Genomic DNA, 23,350 nt, shown 5'->3' with positions numbered 1-23,350 from the left:
TCATAGAATGCATTGGACTGATGCAGGCACTGTGGCTAGGACAAGGAAGCACAATGCAAGAAATTAAAATATTTTCAATTATTAGAGAAAGAAAGCCTAGAACTTCCTTATAACATAAGAACAATAATTTTATTTTATTAAGATACATAATCTATCTGCAAATGATTATATGATACAGATACCTGCGACAACACTAGAATAAGCTCCCAGAGTACCATCTTAATGCTCCACTTTCCAGGAATTTTCATTAAATATTTGTGATATGTAGGAATTTTTCAAACATACACTGAAATATTCTGACAAATTAAAGCTTATTCTCAAAATAACTTTCAATAAAGATGTCTGACTAAAGCATTTAATGATCCTGGTTTAAACAGACACTAGCTAATGCAAAATACAAAGAAAGCAGCAAGCCAATTAAAAGCCTCCTTTTGAATCCATATGAACTACAGTGTACAGTTATGATATATTATATGTAGGAATGCATGACTTGAACTGTAACTCACTTGAACAGATCTGCCAGCCTATATAAATGTGCTAACACCTACACTGAAAAGTCATTCTTTTACAACAGTATAAAAAAATTGCTTCATATTTATTGGTGTAATGATGGACTTTATATTTTAAAAAATCATTGAAGTGGTATGTTGAAAAAAGCTAAGATAACAATGCCTTTAAGTGATCAGCTGAGTTCCTCCAAAGCTAACACTATGTCCAGATGTTGTGAAAAGAAAGAACACACATTTCCTCATGTTTAACCAACACACAGTAAGTCCTTCTGTAAGGAAATACCAACTAATCCATACGTAAATCAGAGCACCATACACATCCTCGAGCAGACAACTAAGCCAGCAAATTCTGTAACACTGTTCTTAGTAAACTATGAAAATATATGCTTTGGAAAACAAAAATCAAGCAAACCAAGCTTTCTTTGCTTTCAAGAAATTACTGTAAACCCCTATATTGTATACAGTGCAACAACCTTCATTGGAAAACATGACAGCAAGTATTCCCTTGCCAATTTGATTTCAATCATTGCTACTTTGATTCCCAGCAATAAAATACAAAGGAAAATTAAGTAAGGAAGTCATTAGAAACAGCAGGGATAAAACTACAGAAAGAAAAAAAAAAAGCTACATACTTTCTCCAGTTTGCATCAAAAATGCACATCCCCAAACACATAGTGCAACACCTACCTTTCCTAAACAGTAATTAGAGCACGAGCCATCAGACACCCAACCACTAGCAGCTTTTACTTTTGCTGTGCTTTTCGTAGGGCTCTTTTTCACACTGTCACGTAGGTTTACAAACTTCCCTCTGTGCTTGGCAGCCACTGGCAGCGTGGAGGAGCTGAAAGGTGCCCGAGTGCCCAGCGCTCGCTGAGGCTGCCGCAGGGGCTGCTTGGGCTGCACGTGAGGATTCTGACGGATTTCCATCCTCGGGCTCCTCGTTAGATCACACAGCTTGAGGGTTCCCATCTCACCACCATGAGTAGTCATCAAAGTGGCAACTCTAATAGTCCTTTTGGCAAAAAAAACCCAAAACAAAACAAAAACAAAGCAAAAAGCCCCCAGGCAAACTATGGAGGGAAAAGAAATGAAAATATTTCTTCCTGAAGAAGTTAAAAATACGTTTCCTAGGTTATGGTCATAGGAAGAAACCTGACATGCTCTGCATTAGCTAGGTCTGCATGTTGTGTGCTCTCTCACTCTATTTAAAGAGCACCATTGAACCACCACACAACAGTCAATTTGCTGGGCATAAATAATCAATGCAATGCACAAATGATTGAATAGAGGGCAAAAGTCATCTGACTATTATAAAGAAGCTACAAAAGGTTATTTCTCCCATAAACTCCTACTATTCCTTTCATTTTTTTCCATTTTACCACCTCAAAACTTCTCCAACTTTTACATCTAGAAAATTTTAAAATTCTTCTGCTTTTCTGAATGCTTCACGGGGGCAGAAGACTAATGAATTTACAAGAAGGTTACAATGGAAAGTATATGAATTGTGAATGGGCAGATACATTGTGCAAGATTTCAACATTAAACTTTCAAAGAAAATAAATTTGTTAATACCATAAGACCTACTTTGTGTTAATAATTTTAGGAGTTGTATTTCCATGAAATACAGCAGCACCACGAAACCAGAACTTTAGGGCAAACACTGTTTATAATAAAATATTTTTTAAAAAATTTAAGACATTTAAATGTACATGAGTTTTTCATTATTTATTCAATTTTTAATGCCAAGGATGCATGATCTCTATTCCATTTTTATTCCAATATTAAGACAAAAAGAAGCTCCAAAATTAGTCCTTCCCCCATTTCCCCAAAAAAGCACAAAAAGAGGAACTAGCTTGATTTAATCATGTTGTTGTATATTTAATTTCACCAGCCCATTTTAAATTCTAAAAAAAGGTAAGGGTCAAATGTTAATTTCCCAGCACCTATATGAAAATTGACAGCTAAATATAGACACATATATTCCCAGCCTTACAGAGGAAGAAGTGGACTCAAATCAGTGGCCACAGAGTTTTCTCAACATGGACACACAACCAGCATTTGCTCAGCATGCACCATCTGCTCTTGCCCCATGGGTCTGTTCCAGGAATATGTGGAATATCTGAATATCTGGTGCTGGGTATGATGAGAATGAAGGACACCAGCCCATAGAAAACACAACTTGATTAGGTCAGCTGTACTGTATTTAGATAACATGGAGAGATTTCATCAGTTCACAACATTAAAACATGGTTATTCTCCCTCTCCCATTACATTTTCCTACAGCAAATGTGAATATTTAAATTATGAGTCAGCATAATTTTTACACTCAGAATAAAGAAATAGACATACAGACCTAAGTACAAACATTTCCAGTTATTTATAGCATGAATATTAAGAGATAAATAGGTACTGACAGATGCTCCTCTAATCACCAAGAGCTGCCATGTCTCATCTTCTATCCAGAATGGATGTAATCAAGAGCTGCAGAACATATCATTACTGCAATATTCATAAATGCAGAGACAGAAAGGTTTGTGGCCAGTGACAGGAAACCAGAAATGTGTTGGCCATACCAACATTCCCAGACTTGTGCAGGCACACAGTAGGGATATCTTTGAGCTGTGAAGCATTGAGGAGCTGGAAGACTGGATCCACTAACACATGTGGGCAGATGCACCCAGGTTGTTCTGTTCAGAGAGTCCAAGAACCTCTAGATTTTGATACTGAAGGGCAAAGGCAGAGATGAAGATAAGCACATTGTGATCGTGCATAAATACAAATAGTTGAAAAGCAGCATATTACAAATTTTTCTCCTGTGAGAAATGTCCACAGGTGCATTAACACTGAGCAGCTCTGAGGCACATTCTCCAGCCTGCAGGGATTATTTGGATGGAGGCTGTCTGATGCTGAAACCTCTGTATCAGAACCCTCTTTGGCAACAGTGTGCTAAATGGCAGCATTTGTAGACCACACACATCTTTTCCAGAGACATTCAAGATTGCTCGAGGTTTAGCAGGATGCATTTATACCACCCATTTTACTTGCATATCAGTACCCAGCATGACATTGTCTAATTACTAAAGTGCAGAAAAGAAGCAGCAAAGAGGTTTGGGGTATAAGGCTTTTCTCTTGCGTACATAATAAATCCCAAAATACATGATGTTCCAGATTCAAAAGGAACATTTTATTCCTGGAGGCATCAACTTTGTTGAAAACACATAGAGCCAGTAGTGTTTTGATTAAAACAAAAATAAATTCACTTTTAAGAGTGCTAAGTAAGAAAGCTGAGGGCAAAGGGAAGAGACGCTGGACACCATATTCTTGGAAACTCAGCTGTCTGGCTTCCTATATTCTCCTTCAAACAGGAAAGGAGATGATATCATGCAAAAGATAAGACAAAGGAATTCACGTATCTCCAGTGTGTTTTCAGACATTTTGACTTCAGTGGCAAAAGAATGAACATGATGCAACAGAAAACTGCTAACAGTGATTTTTTTTTTTCTGGAAGTCCTCATGCCTTTGGTCCCTGAGGTGATATAAATAATGTGTCAATAATTAAAAGAAAATAAAAACTTGAAGGCAATTGTAGTTCAAAAAGCAACAGTCCAAGCACCAAAACACAGCCAAGGGACAAGAGGTAAAGGCAAAATACCTAATCCCTGCAGGGCTGTATAGTGTGCCATGGCAATCTCCAGTCAAAAAGGTCAGGCTGCATTGAAATTTCATGGTATGCAAGTACGGAAAGTGACTACAGCATAATCGAAGCGTAGTGATGCTTATTATATAGAACAATCATGGTGTAAACAAAATGAAAATATAACAGCAAGCAAAAAAACAAACACAAGAAAAGGAAGAGAAGACAAGATGAATGTTATTCAAAGACATTAATCAGATATTTGAGCAGTATCAGGATCACTCTGCCCAATTATATCCACATGTGAGGTAAGGAGAGCCTGCCTTGGAGTCACACTGGTAGAATTAAAAAAAAACCAGCAAAGCAGTGGGACATATGCTCAACCCAAAGCTAGAAAACACAGTTGTGTAACTGAAGCTGCACAGGTCTAGCAGATCATCTTTTGACTGCAGAAAGCAAGTGTTCTCTGCAGACTGCTTTAATTATTAGCATGAGCTGCTCTGCTTTAATATCAAGCACTAAGTGATTTTTCATAACCAGAGGGGGTTGAGGATCAGGTTGTGCTCTCATATTAAATACCACCTCTGAACAATTTGTTGCTAACACAAAGCTGAATCATCAATATTTTATTCTTTTAAATTACTGCATTAAATATACAGTACACACTTTGCAGCAAACTGTTAAAGTACCAGTAATCTTCTGTAAGTAGTTTTTCTTCAAGAATCATTTTCTTTCCACATTCTCTACCACCCACTCAAGCGCTGAATAGCAACAGTACTCGTAGAAAGGGAAAATAGTACTAATATTTAACCAGCAATGTCTACTGTAATGGTCTTTTTTAAAGCTTTGAAGACCAACTTTCATTACTTCAAAAAGCAATTCTAATAGCTAGAAAAATACTTCAAAAATAATTTTGTACTTCACCCTTCCTACTGCCTTCAAGCAGATACTACAAAATCAGCAACTTCTGTTAATGTGACTTGACTGATGAAAACAAGTCCATATTAATCATCTCTTCTTGAAAGTAGAAAATAAAATATCTTCTAAAGTGCACAAAACTTTAAAACTGGAAAGAAACTATTTTGATCCACTACCCACTGACAAAGCTGAATTTAAAAGGCATAGATTCTTTCTAAGGATATATAGTTTAAGGTCTGGTAGCGTAGTTTTGTATCTTTTCTCTGAACTACATCCTAGAATACCACAGGACATATCACCAGTGAAGTGTGCTATTTTAAGAACTCTGCATCCATCTTCCTCAAAATCACAAAAGTCAATACTCATCTAAAAATACCTTCAGGGATTTATAGGCTGTTTCATGGCATCTGACAGCGATAAGAATAAAGCACAACTGCCACTCATGTGCATTGCCAGCCCCTGTTATCCATGTATGCTGCCCAGAGGATCCAACAGAGCACACAGCTAGCACTAAACTCATGCACATCTCTGTCCCCTTCTTCCCTAAGTCAGCGCCAGCCTGTGGCCTTGGCAGGTCCTCAGTACCACAATGTCAGTGTTGTTAAGTCATAAATTTAAAGACATGCATATTTTTCCTGAGTGTATTTCTGCACTACTCTAAATAAAATTTGCTTCAAGAGCATTTGAAAATGAAACATACTACAAGTATGTTTCCCTACAGCCCAAATCGAGTTTCAAAGACATCAAATTACCAAATTTCACAAGAGCTAAAATTGTGTAGAACTATCTGAACATAAGCAATCATGTTTCAAGTCAAGTATTGACTTGAAACTTCAAACAACATTCAGGCATCAAACCAGCCTATAACACAATCAGGTTAATATGCTGCATGTATCTGAATTTTGAGAACTGCAAAGACAGAAGCCCTAATTCAGGGCAGGCAGGAGTCCTTTCATGGCTGATAAGCCAGTCTAGAGAGCAAAATCTGCTGAATACACAGGATGGGAAGCAGAACCACCAAAGATGACAAAATCATAAATATAAGAACTACTCACTATTACCTGACCAGGGTAAATGATAAATTTAATCAGGATTGCCTCAGCCCATGGGTGGTTACAATTAAGCTTTTCTAACATTCTGCACTGATGCAAAGATAACTCTGGATTTCTGATCTGCGTTTCTGACTCTCCTACCCCTAGAGAGCCCAGACAGAAAGCAGAGCAACAAAGAAGCAGAGTCTGAGGCATGTCAGGGTCTGCCTAAATGAAGAGGGATGAGTTAGTACATAATGGTTTAACAATGAAGACAGGCAACTAACTCATCTTGGAGCTGTAACATCAGTTCAGGTGAGTATTGTAACAAAGATATGAAAGGATTAAAGGCACTAGTCTGAATGTCTGTGACTTTAGCTCTCACCTTTTTCAGAGTGAACCACAGCTCTTGAAAATCCTATCTATGTGAGCACTCTATTTTAAAGACACACCACTAACATGCTAGATATTCTAAACTGTAGGGCTTATCTGGTAGCTTGATTTTGTGGTGTTTTTTTTTTTTTAACTCAGTCAACAAATTGATTCTCTAACCTAGTTTCCTCCTCAAACCCCACAGCATTTTACAATGAACTCAGATGAACTTAAAACTCGGAACTTCAAATATAAATAAATAGCTTTGAAGGGGGAAAACAAAGAGAGCAGAATATCAGTAAAATCACAGATGGTGAGGATGAACTGAACTGATTTGAAGACAAATCAGTTTGAAGCAATTTCTTTACTGTTTCAATTGTTTATTGCAATCTTTATCTACAAAAACAGCCTCGAGAGGAACAATTTGTACCATGGTTCCCCAAGCCAAAGTAAAGCAGTGAAGGCAGTGACAAACAGACTTATTTGCTGACATAGGCAGTAGCAAAATGAGAGTTTTGTATGTGAGATAAATGAAGACCAACAAGGCAGAAATGGGGAACCTGGACCTACAAAACTATCACCAATACTACTACCATGCAGTAACTTATGGTTGTTTGATGAGTAAAATTTTCAGGTGCTAAGAATCTCATGCAGATACAAACACTAGTCTCAACAGAGCTAAAGTTTCAGCAACCAACCTGTTCTCTCTCTGTTAAGGTCTAAAATTGGACTCTTGAAGACTTACCTTACTGTCCACATCCTACATGAGGTATTCAGAACGACTTACTCAGCTCAAATTAATTTGTCCTGTCACACCTCTCAGGGACTGATTTACTCTCAGTCATATTCCAGATCCATAACATAAAAAATGTACACAAAGTTAACATTAGTTTTAAGCAAGCTAATTTGTAGCTTTTGTTTTTGAAATACTAAGCAAATGTCCAGCACTGAACCCTTTGCAGCAGGTCAGTCATCTGTATTCACCAAGCAACTCAACACTGTAAGCTCAAAACAGAATTGCAAGGCTCCTCATTAAGTTCGTAAGTGCTGTTGAGAATGAATTTAATGCATTTAATTTGCAACTCAAGGCAAGGCCTAGAAAGCACCTTTTAAATAATATCAGCCTTAAGAATAATAGCTTTCATTATAATTCTAATGCACCCACAAAGAAGCCCAAGCAGGATTCTAGCATCAGAAAGAGCCCAGACAAAGAAAAAAAACAAATTCTAAGACTTTATTATAGAAGAATAATGGCAGCCATTGGGTGTCAATATTTTAGTTTTTGATATTCACAGTAGAAAGGGTATGCTGTGCTAGGGAACTGAAATGTGATAAACTGTTCACTCCTAAGAACATTATTAAATCAAAATACAACATTAAAGATTGGGTATTGTTTACATGTTTCTCAGAACACATAATTTGCAATCATTTTTAAATTATTCAGGAAATAACTAAACCTAGACAAAACACCCATTCTGTTATTTGTAATTCATTGAAATATCAAAGAAGTTCTGTACCTATCTAGCTCTGATCCTGAAAAGTGATCTCACTCAATACTAGAAACACATCAATTAATTGTCAGAACCATCTCACTACTCTTCTCCGACAAGTTTTTTGTTTGGGATATTTTTTAACTGAGTAAATCTACAAGAATCATTATTCGTAACATATGAAAACTATGCATGTGAACCTCATCTTATCTAAAATTAGGCTAAGAAACATTCAGGTTCACTTACTTATAGCACCCCACTGCCCTTGAAGTCCTTAGGGGACAGTCTTAAAACAAGAAGCAATGAAGCAATGTGAAGCAAGTTAGTGAATCAGAGCTAGAGCTTCTCATTTTAATATAAGTACTTATTTTATTGATAACTCTATTAATCTATGAACAATCTATTATCTGTCTAAAAATATTTTTATAAAACAAATAAATTTTCCCTAGAACACTATGGATGAGCAGAACATCCTTTACCTCACATTAACAAATAGCAAACAGAAAACCACACAGGAAAGTCATCTATAACAACCCATTAATTAAAATCCATTAGCTTTAAGCACATAAATGTCAGGAAAAAAAGGAAAATTAATTATTTTATTTATACTTAGTTAAGGTAATTAGAGTGCCTAACCTACAATATGTTTGAAATTTCAAATTCTTCATTACAAAAAAGTCTGTAGAAAGGACTGAGGCAAGGGTTTTGTACTTCTGAATTTACAATTCAGGAAAAGCAAAACAAGCTGATTAATCAGACCTTCAAGAGTCCCAACTATTTAAAGAAAATTCTGCAGTTTCCTTTTTTATAATCTCTAACGCCAACAACACTACACAACACATTTCTAGTAATGTTTCAAGTCCTTAAACACTGAGAAGCTAAGAGACATCAATTAAATCTTTAAACAGCTTAAGGGAAAAAAGAAGTGAGGTTATGGCCTGCATTTATTTACCTCACTACCGCAATTACTGAAAAAGCACTTCATTTCTCATATCCTCTGAACAACAAGACACCAAGCTAAATGTATCTTTAGCCACAGTGTTTTAACACTGGTAAGGCCATGAGAGAAGTTCTGAGTTTCAGGCTGACTCTGACAAGTAAGATTCAAATGTTTCCATTTTCAGACCAATGTCCAAGCTGCTCCTTGCCCAGACTGCTCTGAAAGAACTGACCTAGATCCCGTCTGCCTCTATGAGCTCAATTCTAATGAACTACAATAAAATAGAGTCAACAGAACAGAAAAGACAAATCTGACTCTTCAATCCAAAGAGAGGCTATCTCCTTAAAAAATACCCTGAATTCTGTTTCCAACACCGTCTTGCGCTTAAACAAACTTTGAACAAAATGCAAAGGAGGTCCCATAACCCCAACTCTCCTCCCCCTCGTTAGGCTGCAAACAAGCAGAAGCAGCTCTTTCATTGTTGAATCCTTGCCGCCAAAAGAATGCTGCCCAAGTTCATGAGAACTCATGGGCTCACATTATTAAACACACACGTCATCTCCAGCTCTTGGAATCCCTCTGCTGGAATAGGCAGAAATCTGTGAAAGCATCACAGCTCTTTGGCCTGGGTTTATATTTATACTCTTCCATAACCCTGTGCTCTGGCTGCTGCTGAAACCAGGGCACCAGCCTGACAGACATCCCAACAGTTTTCTTCTGCGCTTTTTCTTTTCCAATGAGCAAAAATGCACATAGAAAATTGTATTTCACAGTACATTCTACTTCATCTGATCATGGTTACTGAAGTTGAAAGACAAAAGTTGATAAAAACTGAGCACTACAGCAAAGGTAAAAATGAGCAGGCAAAGAAACAGGGTGAAACAAGCGAAAAATTAACACTGAAAACTATGAAAGAAGAAAGTGGACTAGCAGATAAGTAAAAGCATATTAAATGGAAATGCTATAAACAGATAACTACTCAATGGCTTTAAATTTCAAGAACCAGAAAACAAAATGGGGGGGGAGGGTTGTGCTGGTTTCTGAGGCTCAAACCCAAATTAGCAACTGTCAGTTAAGTTTTTTAAGTCCTGCATTACTTGAATTTAAGTGACAGCAGTAATGTATGGTGGAAAAATTAACACCAGACAAAACTCAACCTACCAACACTCCTCCCAGTTCCCAACTGCATCAGAACACAAAAAGATTCTGTGGCTCCAAGATGGACAGCATTGTATCTGCTGTACTTAGAAGATTGCATAGCAAGAAAAAAACAAGAGTATTTCTAATTCAGACATGCCTTAGGGCAACAGCTACAAATTCACCTGTTACTTGTATCATTAATCACATTCTCTGAGAATATTAATCTAACCACTAGTCCTTTCCAGATACATTTCAAGATTAATTCCTGCCACTCTCATCATCTCACGACTGACACATCACTCAAGGGATAAATCTATCAGATTGCATTTCCTTAGGAGACGTGGAGATTTCTAGGTCAGATGATCATGATTGCTGAGTGACACATAAAGGCCAGAAACTGAGATTTTATTCCCTGCATTTAACTCGCACTATTGCCAAGCTTCCGAACGTCCTCTAGACATTTACTCCGGGTTTTTTTTCGTAGTGTAATTTATTCAAAAACATCAAGTAACACAGTGCACTACAGACAGAGACAAATTATTCTGATAGGTCATGTCCCTCTCCACTGGAAGAAACAGCACTCCAAACAACCAGTAAAAGTTGCCATACTGGATGAGAGCAAAGGCCCAACTGGTCAAGAGTCTCACCAGCAGTAAAAACTGACAGATGGGCAAGTAGGAATTAGACATATGCCCAGTAATTTTCCCAGAAAACAATCTCAGAATCTGACAGTCAAGGTCTTCCTGAGCCACTCTCTGTAACAGCTTCTCTGCAACAGCCACCTGCTCTTTGCAAATCCATTTAACTCCGCTTTTAAGTAATTTTCTTTTTGAGCTTTCAAAGAGAGCGTTTTGTCCACAGTGTTTTGCGTCAGTGACTTTCACAACTTTAGAAGACATTTTATAGGACAGTTGTGACAGATTTAGAATTAGATAACTATTACAAAATTTCTAGTGGAGAATTCTCCTAATTTCATTTTCATTTTATAAGTCTATCATATTTTCCCTCAGTTTCTTTTTTCCAGGTTTATTTTTAAGTTATCTGTCCTTATAGATAACTAGATTATTCTTCTTGATGCTTTATTACCCTTTTTACTTATGCTATATCCTTTCTAAGACAAGGAACACAGAACCCCCCCACAAAATTCAAATGATACACAATAAATATACTCAGATCATGTTCTGTGCTACTTGCTACTGCTTCTTTAATAATACCCAACATTTCATTTACCCTTTCTATTACTGCATGGTACTAAGGTGACATTTTCAGACAATCATGAGTGACAACTCCAAAGTCTCTTTCTGGAATTGAGATACTTCATTTATATCCTATCATATCCCTTTTATCTCATGGCACCATTAATTTTAAGACTTGGATGCAAGAACCATAGTTTTCAAAGACTTCTGTAATTATAACAACCTTATGATGACCACATGTTCCCATGTAGATTTTAGTCTACATGTTTCCTGTTTTTAAAGGTGTCTGGATGATCTCCAAGTCATTATTTTTCCATTACAAAAAGAAGCTGCCTTGTCTTAAGAATATCTGTTTATCCAATTACCTGTTAATTCTTTCATAGTAATAATTTCCCAAAGTTCATAAAATAAGGAAATCAGACCTACTTCGCTGCAGTCTCAGAGAGTACAGCTCAGCTCCTTTTAAAAAGAGCATTATATTTGCCTTTTCAAAATTTTTGTTCTAGGAATACCAAGACAGTTTAAACAAAAGCATCACACACAACATGACAGTTCAGGCACAGTAAACACAAGTTTCATAAGAAATCCTGAATAAATGTTATCTCCTATTGATCACGTGTGCCTCAACACATTAATCTAAATTATATTGGCACCTGAATCTTATCATTTTTTATACAGTAAAATGAGTAGCAGGAAGTACTCTGAGCTCACAGGTGGGACAGCCCTAGCTAGTTTTCTGCTTGGAGATAGGCATCTACTTTGGCATTCCACACCTATCTGGGAATACAGTTTTAGGTCTGTACTATCACCACCTTCATCAGCAATATTTCATGGTCAATTTGCATAGCACTTGATATAGCATCTAACTACTCAAGTGCTGCTCTGTAACGAGGCATAATGTGCTCAAAGCCTAAAAAGCTGTACACGGAATTTTCCCCCACTGCATTAATCTTTTTGAATTACAGAGTTAAAAATTAAAAGCAGTAGTAAAGAAGAACAATAAAAAGAGGTTTTTTAAAAAAACATAAATTGCTTTCCAGCAGTTTACAGCTTTCAAAGAGCAGTTTAGGCCATTATATTAGATGATGGACCAGAGATTGTGATGTATTTTGACATTCTCAAGTAGAAACCTTATTTGTCATTATAATTTTTACATAGGAAATACTATTTTATTACCCTGATTTAACAACTACATCATGTCCCACTCTGCTTTTAAAATGCTTATTGCACCGGTATAATTCTTTAAAATTAAGTTTTCTATCTGACTTGGAATACAGATGCCTTTTTCTCCTAAATAAACAAGCTTTCTAGTTTCTGAAATCTATCCCTACGTATTTATAGTCTGTGACCATATAATCTCCTGACTCTCCTTCAGATGAACTAAGCAGAGGTTGTTAAGTTTCCATTATTAAGCAGGTGTTCCTGAATATCAACAACATTTATAGAACACTTTTTTGAACACTCCAATGATTTATCATTTATTATCATTTATCATTTATTTTATATGGTTTCACACTGATTACCCTACATGCTACAGACAGAATCCAGAGTTCTTCCTCTCTCCAATGGGAAAGCTGACTCCCTTCTCACCTGCTACATCACACTGCGTATTCAGAGACAGTTATCTAAGAAAAACAACTACAATTTACTTAGTAAATTAAACTTGCTTTGAAGTAGAACTGTACCCCAGAAGCACAAGCAATCGTTACTCCCCTGCCTACTTTGTTATGAAAGCCAAACACTGCTACCTGGGAGGAACATCACACAGGCTGTTCCACTCACTTCTACAGGCATCAGTCTTAGAAAAACAACTTTAAATAAGCAAATACACACACTGTGAGGCAGCACTGATAAAGAGAGTAAAGGAGGAGAAGCTACAAGACTCATCCAAAACATTCCCACGGTATGCCAGTTTCCAGGAAATACCACACAAAGCAGTGGGAAGAAAGTGAAGATTCCATCAATGAAAAGTCCTGTACTATACCTGCATCCCATAAAAGATGCAGCTTGTATAAAGTTCTATTAGAAGACTGACACAGCTACATGGATACTAGCCTCCAATAACAATAATAATACTAACTTCCATACAGTTTAAAAATATTGGCAATTTACAAAACAACCCAAAATTTAAGCTTACTACAAGGACATGAAAAAAAATTAATACGCAATTCTATTTTACCAGTAGTTTAGTATAATTTATTTTCTCCTGACTTTTTCTTATCTTTTCTGTGAAAAATATGTATGAGGTGATCTGGTTTTATGGAAATCATTGTTCAAATATATTATTTCCAAAAAGACCATTGCAAGAGAAAAGAATATACAAAAGAAACACTTTAATGGAGCAATAGACTGAAAATTCATAAATGCCAAGATGAGCTTACAAGAGACAAAATGAGTCATAAATGCCTGTTATCTGTCTGGAGAACACGTCAGCTCAACTACATCCTAATGTGCAGTTAAACACCAACAAAAAGAGAAGGGCAGCAAATGCACAGCAGAAACAAGCTGTAGAGCAAGGCTGATGTATTAGACAAGTGGGTTATAGGCAGCGAGATGAAATCCAATACTGACAACAAGTCACATGGAATAGCAATAAACGGCACAGAGACACCCTGAGGAATACCAAACTGGAAAACAAGTCCAGAAGTGCTTTGGCTGGTGGCAAAGGTTTTTTAAAATTATACCAGATAGACAGAAGGGAATCCTTGCTTTTCTTTTAGAGGACTCTTTCAGTCCTCCAGTGTGCTCTTTTGATATTGAGTCTTATGTGTGCATCCACAAAAACCTGGTACATGGAAGGGAGCCTTAAGTCTTTCAAAAGGCAAGTGACAGAACTGCACCAGTTTGGGCATTTCTCATGGTTTCTTAGGGAGTGAACCGTCATATGGCCATGCTGGTCAAGTGAGGATCAGAGCTTTAACAACTTGAGCACCAACTGTAGCAGCAGCTTCCAGTAGGTAATGTTGGTAAACCTTAATGAGGCACAAGAAAACTTCTGCGACTCAGAAGAGTCAGGAAGCACTATTGGTTTGCCTTGGAGTCCAAGCAGTCCCTGGAAGAAACTCAAATAGTAGCAAGAGATGATCACTTAAGAGGCCAGTGGATGATCCCAAGTAAACAAAGGCATAACGTAAAAGATATTGCAGCTTTCTGAGTATATGACAGAGTAGGTGATTTTTTTTCTCTTTTCTGTCATGACAAATGACTTTCAGGGAGAATATTCACGTAATTAATTTTGACCTGTACAGAAATGACTGTTGCTAATGCTATTCTGGGAAAGACCAGAAAAAGCAGATCCTCAAAAGGATTCAGAGAAGACTTGCTAGGTGGTGTCGTATTAACAAGTCGTCAAGTCTCAGTACTAAATTTGGCTTCTGTATTACATTTTCTGAGCTTCCATGACAGATGGCACAAGGTTATCAGCCTTTATTGTGAAACAGGAATGTTCCTATCCATTTTGTAAGGAATAAAATGGAAGAACAGTCCCAACTGATCCAAAGGATTTCTCCTGAATTCTAACTGGAGAAACCTGTAGAGCTTTCCTGAAATCATCTAAAGAACTATGCAATCTTCACTTGAATTAAATTTGGAAAGACATATTACAAACAGCATTAAAGGAGCATCCTTCCTCAAGGGAGGAATGCAGCCACTGGGACCTCTCTGCTACAGAGCCATTACATGATAAGCAAAATGAGACTGATGTGGTTATACCAATAAACAAGAATGAGGCACTTCATTTTAATTGCACATGAGAAACATAACATGAGGAGGTTGATGTTTTCCTTGCATTTCCATTTTTTGTGGATCTGTCAAAGAAATTAAAAATTGAACTGTACTGGAAATGCTTTCACAATATGCTTATGATTGACGTTCAGCAAACAGCAGCACGTTGAAATTAGTTTGAATTCTCTCCCAGGGAGAGGGAGTGATGGACATGTTCTTCACTCAGACTATCATGCCCACCTTTAACAAAAAAGGAAAAAAATAAGGGCGTTCAAGAGCCTACATGCTTCACTGAAATTTTTAAAAATTGTTATTCATCAAGAGAAATTTAAGCTCCTCCTTTGATTTGGGATGCAGACAAAAGCAGTGCCCCCAGCAGAGGTTCTAGGAACAAGAACCAAATCCTTCTCAAAAGATACTGCATAGCTGGTGTGCACGTAGAGATTTCAATTTCTCTTGTTTAACAAAACAATTTCTCTCCTTGAGTTACTATAACTACCAGAAAGGACACGGACATGAAGTTTACCAGGACTCTGAGCTGGGTGTAAACTAGAAGCCTTAGTTTATAATTGCACAACACGATACCATGTCAGCTCCCAAACATGGATGCAGATCATTCTAAAAGACAAGGTCATGTTTTCGAAAAGCATCGAAGAAGTTTCTGTTGAGCTAAAATCTTCAAAGTAAAGGAAATATTCTGCCCATTCTTAATCATAATTGAGAGTGCTCTTGATGTTGTGGACCAAAATAGAAGAATAGGAAGAAGACGGTTTTCTCTTTAGATTCAGTGGTTCTGTCAGACAGTAATTTAGTTAATAATTGTATTAAGTGGAACATGTACAGCAGCTTTGGCAGCAAAACAGAAATGCTATACTATAGGAGCCATGCTAGAGCTGTTCAGTAAGCTGGCAGCTGGTGAAAGACAGACTGGCCTGTATTTGACTTTCAAAACATTTTGTCAATCAATACAAGCTTCAACTGAGAGGGCAACTATCACAATATAAAATGAATTAGGGAAGTTATATAATAGCCCTAAAGAGTCCTACCTTTTTCACAGGCTTCCATGCACTTGGGTTCATACAGCAAGACCTTGTTAGTCCACCTGAGTTATTAGCTGAAGACAACAGATTAAGAGGGGATCCAGTGTCTGCCTTGCCTGAAGATTCAGTGTCTTGGGCACAGTGCAGACAGAAAGCCCCTGTAGTAGCAGCAGCAGAATTCCAAAAGCAAAAGATTCTGTGTCCCCTTCTTTGTTTACCAGATTTCTGACTCATTCTTGAAAAAGCAATTTTCTTGCTATACAATGCAACAGAAATATGAAGAAATTATGTTACCAACTCTGAGCGAGACAGAGCTGTGAGAGAGCAGGTGAGAGAAAGTGGAACCTAAACCCCTCTGGCAGGAAGCAGTGCCTGCAGGTAGCTGGAGCCCCGGTTCAGTTCCTGTCACCACTCCTCCAGCTCTTATCAGCAGTGCTGTGCTGCAGGTGATTAGCTGAGGTAACACTGCACATGCCAGCACTGCAGTCACACACATGGCTTGGGCAGCAAGCAGCACAACCCCATCGCTGCACAGGCCCCACTGCAGGAGAGGGGAACCACTGCTACAGCAGGGAACCAGCAGGATGCTAACAAAACCTACATTACATGAGCCATGGCAGTTATTCTTCAGATTTTTCTATAAATGTTATGATTTTAAAACTGCTTATCTCTAAAATGTCAAGCAAATTTCACAGTCTTGAGAAGTTTTCATCTCTACTGTACACAGAAAATGTTTACAAAATGAACCAAAGGTTCCTGAGAAAGTCCTTTAATGCTTTGGTTAAACTGTGAAGAATTTCCTACTTTTTAGCCTATTGACTGAACACATATTAATGCATTTCTCTTACAGAATAAATTCATACCATTTTTATCTCTTCTACAATGCCATCTTACAGAAAATGCAACCAGTGGCAGAACTAAGATTTGCAAAATAAACTCATGCTTTTGCAAACGTGTGATTCTGCATAGCTAAAAATCAAGAATGAGAAGGAAACTTAGTACAGTAAAACTCATGTTTCAGTTTCAGAAGGTGCTTTTTTAAGGAGAAAATCATCCAAAGCACATACTATTTAAGGTGCTTTCTCCTGCATTCATCACAATATTAGCAGCAACAATATATAAATACTTCACTATATAGCAAAACACAGAAAGGATGATTAATATTACCCTAAGAAATCAGTTTTTGAAGAAGTACAATAAAACAGGGATTAGAGATTGGACATTTTTTTAATCATTAGCTTTTTAACACACCTTGCAATAGCTCTATGCTGTGGTCTGATTAGACATGGCATTTTGTACATTCTAGAACTATGTCAATATTTCACTGACTCTGAAAGCAATAGTCTAGGACTAATAGCACAGTAAAGCTTTTATCAAGATCTTAAAAGGAATATACACAAAGTCAAAAAATGACTGAGCTCAAACAACTCAAAAAAGCAGTTGACAAACTCTAAAATTTAAAATCAGGTTTTTTAAATTATAAAGTGGATTTAGGATTATTTTTCTGCCCTGCTCCTTCTCATCTTTCCTAAATCATGTCCTTGAAAATAGAAGTGAAAATTAGCACAGCATATTCAAGGAGCTGAACAATTTTTCAGTATCAAATGCTGCAAGTGTATCATGCTCAGTTACGTGCTAAGAACAGCCTCAGTGCATTGCTGTTAGAACCAGCTTAATGACATGTGAGAGTCAGACAAATCAGTTTCTGGATTTGTAGCACAGCAAGGGCCAAATACCAACAGTTAAAATACTTTCTGAGACATGACAGCTGGACTGACTGGCAAGAATAGGGGCTTCTCAGAGCTCTGGAAAGACTTCAGAGAAAAGCAGTGCTCTGGATACAGTTATCTCTAGATACAGCTATCTTCCTTGATGCAAGATGCATATCTCTTGTTAGGACAGCACTTTAAATTACCCAGTATTTCTCATTTGCATAATGGTATATTTACCAAGCTCATAGCCCAGTTATTCACCCTCGTGACAGTATAAATTTGTTGCATGCTTGGTTTTATCATTATCTTCAATTTTATACCACAGATTTAGTTTTTATGAAAGAAATTAATAAATTTGCTGCCAAAAATTGAAATATCTGCTCATAATGAGATTCCTTAATTCTTCTAATTGAGTGACTTACACCACATCACAGAGAACAAGGAGGAAGAAACAATCAAGGCCTCAAATTCCTGAGCATGTTAAATCTGCTTCCAGGACTCAGAGAAGCCTGGTGTGGCTAGCTTGGCACACATGCATTCTTCTGGGCATAAATCAAGGGACAACTACAGCAAAAAGCAATGCTACCATATCCATCACCAACTGCAGCCTTGTTTCTTTAGGATGCTCTCTACTCAAAAACAACCTACTCCAAAATCAACCCTGCTGGGGTGAGGGTGACCCAAGCAGGTCCCAGAAGGACCAGCGTGTGCTGTCCCCTCTCCAGGAATCATTTCCCTGCCACTGGAGATGGAGGGAACTAAGCAAGTATGAGCATTTCATGCCATCCAAGAAAGCAAACCAAATGAAGGGGCAGCTAAAACTGGGGGCTTTGTAGCAGATCCACAGGGGAAGCAGGATACAACTACTTTAAAAACCGTCAAATTGATTTTGTATCTGTTAAAAATCACGATGTCACCAACAATAAGACTCAATACATCGCATCTAATTACTTATTTGGACTCTGCAAATGTGGTTACATTAAAATCATGGGGATGTATCTCAAACGAGTGAATAAAAAGCATCAAGAATGTTCAGAATACTACAAGACAGAACTCAAATGGAAGAGAACTGAAAAACAAAATTGCACCAACCACAATGAACAACCTCCAAATGCCTTTTTCTCTCCTGAGGCTAGAACAGCTGCAATGGGTGGATAAGGTATGAGCACAGTACAACATCTTTCCTGAGGAAGTGGCTTCAACAAGCTCTTACTTTTTTAGTGCATTACTTCTGAATATGCTCATTAAGTTTTTTTTAACAAACACTTCAAAATATTCTCTGTTTTCTCCCCTCCTTCTGGCCAGGAACATGTATAAGCAGCTCTTTTTAACAAGGAACTGTCACACCTATGAAAACATTTGGCAGGCTTTCCCAGAGGTAAGCAATCTTTTTCATAGCAGAAAAATAGAATGAACACTGGGATATTCACGGAATCAAGGCTTTGGTTTGAAGCAGTCTCAGGAACTTTACCTGACCAACCCTCACTCAAAGCAGAGGCTATTCCATATTTTATTTATCAGCAGATTTTTAGGCCTGATTAGTCAGTCCAATTGCAAGCTTTAAGCATACCAATATCACTTCTTCAAGCTTTAAACAAATAAGAGCACCAACAATTTTTATTCAAAATGTTAATACTGTATATTTTGCCTTTTAAAAAATAACAGTATTTAAAAGCTATTATGCCTATCTCATGAATCATTTGGCATTGCATAATAACCCATTAGAGAAACTACAGGATCAATCTTCCACATCATGTACAAGATGCAACAAGAAAGTCAAAATTCTCCTCCAAACTCTCCTATTCATTGTTTACATCAGATTCATAAGTATAAAAACAGCTAACAATAAGCAGACTTCAGAGGAAGTACCAATTTACCACCTTTGAAACAACTACTAAAAGATACAAATTATCCTAACAAAGTTTGAATATCTGAGGGTAACAAATTCTGCCCTCTTTTACAAGTTTTTGTAGCATTTCAGGTTAAATCCTTCAAGACGTGTTGACTAATGATGAATTTTACTTGACAGTAAGCAAAACAAACCTAATCTCCCATGTTTAAATAAATCTGACATTCCAGCATTGTTCCATAAGTCTTAGTCATATTTTCCAAAGATATTAATTTTCTAATGCCAATAAGTTTAAGCTTCTCTCAGAACTCATCCGAAAGCCACACACTTAAAATTTAGCTTGCTTGCTTTCACCTGACTTTGAATGATGATTAATACAAACATCACTTAGAGCAGATGGACTGTGAAGTTGAAAAATGTTGTTTTTCTTACAGACTGCACTATTGAATATAAGACATTCCTTCATCTCATTTATGTATTGTTAGTAGCCATAATCCTAGAAAGCTGTTACAGAATAGAATTTGTTGTGTTACCTGGAGTTAAGGTTTTAAATTATTTAATTCTTTAGATAAAATTCCTTAACCATTACATAGTCTATTTGATTTGACATCTTACTAGAGCTCTGGAATTCATACTTCTTAACTACATTATTGCCCTCCCGAGCTAGGCAGCAGAATGCAAACTACATTTTTCAATATTTCACTGTTTCATTAGAACAGCTCATATTTAAAATTGCTGGAGGCTCATCACTTGCAAAATACCTTAAATAAAAATCAGACCTCATTTAGTGTTTCCATTTTCATGCTTTAATGCTAGAAATTATACGGAGCTATTTAAAACATGAAAATGAAAGCAGACAGAACACACCATTCATAAATAAGAGATTCCATGAAATCATGCATATATAAATAATTGCTCTTTCTGACTAGCAAGTAACCAGCAAACATGCAGACACAATCACTTGAACAAGTGGCATATTACCTGGGTGGAGCTGGCAGCAACAGAAATGCAGTCAATGAAACCATGTCTCCGAGTGAAAAATGCCACTATCTGCTGCCACCGGGAAGGCTCAGTCCGTAACTCATCTGTTGAGCCTTTCTTTGCCCACTGCTTCTGTTTGGGGCCTGCAGAGCTGTGGCTTGAGCCAGTGTTGCCTCGACTGGCGCGAGAATAGAGGAGTGTGTTATTTCCGAAAATGTAATTCATCTCTGCAGCTCTGCAGGTGGTTGCCAGGCAGTCTTAATTCCCTACCAGCTGCTGAGTGGTGAATGAGCAGGAAAAAAAAAAAAATGCAGATAGAATTACAGCAGCATCGTTTACAAACCAGGAAAACAAAATTCTTGCTAGCTGATGCTATTTTTCTTCCAAGGCTTTCCAGCCCTTACATCCCCTCTCTACCTGTGATTACAATGATGAGGATAATCTTGAGCAATTTCAAAGAAAAAAAAAAAAAAAAAAAAGCAGCAAGCAAAGGTTTTCCTTATTTTTCTTTCTCGAAACGCACAGGATGAAAACCTCGCTTTCTCCTCCTAGCTGCCAACAGATATTTAAGGGAAACTGGGTAGCAGGTACAGTACAACGTTACAAATTCACAGCTATGAGGATGGTGGTGGATGATAACAGCTACTGGGTGGAGAAAGCACGGATCAAAAATAACCAAGTTTCAATCACTGCCTGTAGAAATATCCAATAGCATCTTTTCACTTCCTTGCTTGCATAAATTATGAACCCGAAGCAAAGAAAACAGGGAATCTATAGAGGAGAACTGCACTTGTTCACTGATTCTGTCTCTATGAAAACATTTCACAGGGCAAAACTGCTAACACCATGTTTAAAACAAATATATAAGAAACAACTGTTTGCTGGTTTCTTGTTTTTCCCCATTCTTTTGTGCATAAAACAACTATAGAGGGAGTGAATCACAGTGCCACAAACAGTCATTTTGTGTTGTGTGTCAGAAGATGTATAGAGAGGTTGTTCTGCTGTGGTTTGGGGTTTTTTTAATCAGCAAGAAGATCAGAGAGCCTAAGATTAAACACTGCAAGTGCACACTGTCTTGTTCTCATTCTGTGAATAACATGTCACATCCATAACCCCTATGCCCAAATTTCTGTGACTACTGCAAAATTATTATGAAAGCAATAAGTGTATATATATATATATATATATATATATCTTCTCAAATATATATCTATTTCTCAAAAGAACAATTCAAAACCAAAAAACTCTTACTGTTCACTAACGACTTTTCAGTAAGATTATTTTTATTTCCCATGCACAAGACAATTATTATTGTTATAGGTGTGCATATTATCTGCTGTCTTCATAGTAAAAAAGAATGCAGAATGATTACCTGAAAGATTATATGGAACTCAAGTTACAGAACTCACCATTCAAATTTTTATAGCCAACCATTTTTTAAAAAATCCTCCAGCTCACATCAGACAGATTATTTAGGCAATCAGTTAAATACCAAGCTTTCAATGCAAGCTCATCTCTGGAAACCCAAAAGTCATTAAAACCATTTGTGGTATATTTCTACAGCCATAATCATGGCACCAGGGCAAACATTTTAAAAAAGCAGAAAGCTTTCCATATGATGCACAAAGGCAGAAAAATTCCTTACAACACAGCCACAACTTACAGCCACATAATTCTAAAAATCCACTGATTCATGATCAGTGCATTTTAGTGGGGTTACCAAATTCCCCCCCATACTTTTTGGGGTGCAACACAATCTTCTATATAACAAATTCTTACTGACAGCTATCCTGTTCTGAATAAGAGTTTTTTCCCAACAGCTTCTATTACAAGCAGAAACAAGTACATTAATTGAAATCTGTCATGGTGAGATCAATGCACCATTTACTTCTAGTCACTAGTACAGCTCAATAACACACCACATGCCAATATTCTGAGCACACCTTTCAGACAGACTTTATTAATATTTATAAAATGCAATGGCTTATCACTGTACGTCACATGAAACTCAGTCTGACTTGGGCAGTGTCCTTAAGGCTACGAGCAAAAGATAGATCATGGAGGTTAGGAAATGCCTGACACACAGTAGATACAATGATCCTTTCCAATGGACATGCTTTTTATAGTGGGAATTTTTTCACATGAAGACTGCAGCCCTACCTGAGCACTACGTTTTTCCAGACACAAAAAAATATCTAGCCTAAAAAATGCTATGAATTTATTAACAGAGAAATTGATTAATCCCTGGCTATGATTGAAGGTGTTTGGAACAAGGTACAAATTACATGCTTTGAGTTCCAAGTCTTTATAAAGAGTCAAGGTGAAAATATTTTTTAGCTTTTTTCTACATATGGCCATGAATGTCAACACTGCTATACAGTTTATTAAATATCTTAGAGCACAAGAATTTGTCTAACTTTTGAAAGAAATTGTTCGAGAATTCATTTCTCTCTCCGTCTCTCCCCATAGGCTCCAAATAGAGCCACATGGAAAAGTATTGTTTAAAATTCTGGAGGAAAACACCACAGTGCATGGACAAGCAGGGTACCAAGTATCTATTTTTCTTGCTGTTATATCAATATGTCTGAAGACAAAAGAGGTCTGCTGTGTTTTAAGGTAGTTTCTTTCAACAATGATTCCCACACAGCCACTATGGCATCAATGACAAAGTGATTTTCAAAATCAGCACTTCAGGAAAGCATCGTATGGACAAAAATCTTCCTGAAAGTGGAGCAATGATGATTTAATTTCAATTGAGAGAGAAATCCAGAAAAGTACTTAAGGAAGAGGTTATGCAACCCCGCTGGTGATGCAA

The 23,350-nt window shown here is 37.1% G+C and overlaps 1 protein-coding gene across 17 annotated transcripts in view; it reads right to left on the bottom strand.

Annotated features, from left to right (window-relative positions):
* The window catches only part of DLG1 (discs large MAGUK scaffold protein 1), a 143,804-nt gene that overhangs the window by 57,505 nt on the left and 62,949 nt on the right, over window positions 1-23,350 (bottom strand). For 2 of the 17 annotated variants that reach the window (XM_085069472.1, XM_085069478.1), the window contains exon 1: window positions 20,536-20,871. The exons of 11 other annotated variants lie outside the window; for them this stretch is intronic. In XM_085069472.1, the coding sequence (XP_084925598.1) occupies window positions 20,536-20,760 (225 nt within the window). In that variant the 5' untranslated portion in view covers window positions 20,761-20,871. Of the gene's footprint in view, window positions 1-20,535; window positions 20,875-23,350 lie in introns of those variants that run through there. 4 more of the 17 variants (XM_085069475.1, XM_085069476.1, XM_085069477.1 and 1 more) reach the window with 3 other exon arrangements.

The sequence above is a fragment of the Lichenostomus cassidix genome, chromosome 9 (assembly GCF_008360975.1).
Source record: "Lichenostomus cassidix isolate B80296 chromosome 9, HeHo_3.0, whole genome shotgun sequence".
In the NCBI taxonomy this organism is placed as follows: Eukaryota; Metazoa; Chordata; class Aves; order Passeriformes; family Meliphagidae; genus Lichenostomus; species Lichenostomus cassidix.
The sequence above is the reverse complement of the archived record's forward strand: the minus strand, read 5'-3'. Positions and strand labels throughout refer to the sequence as shown.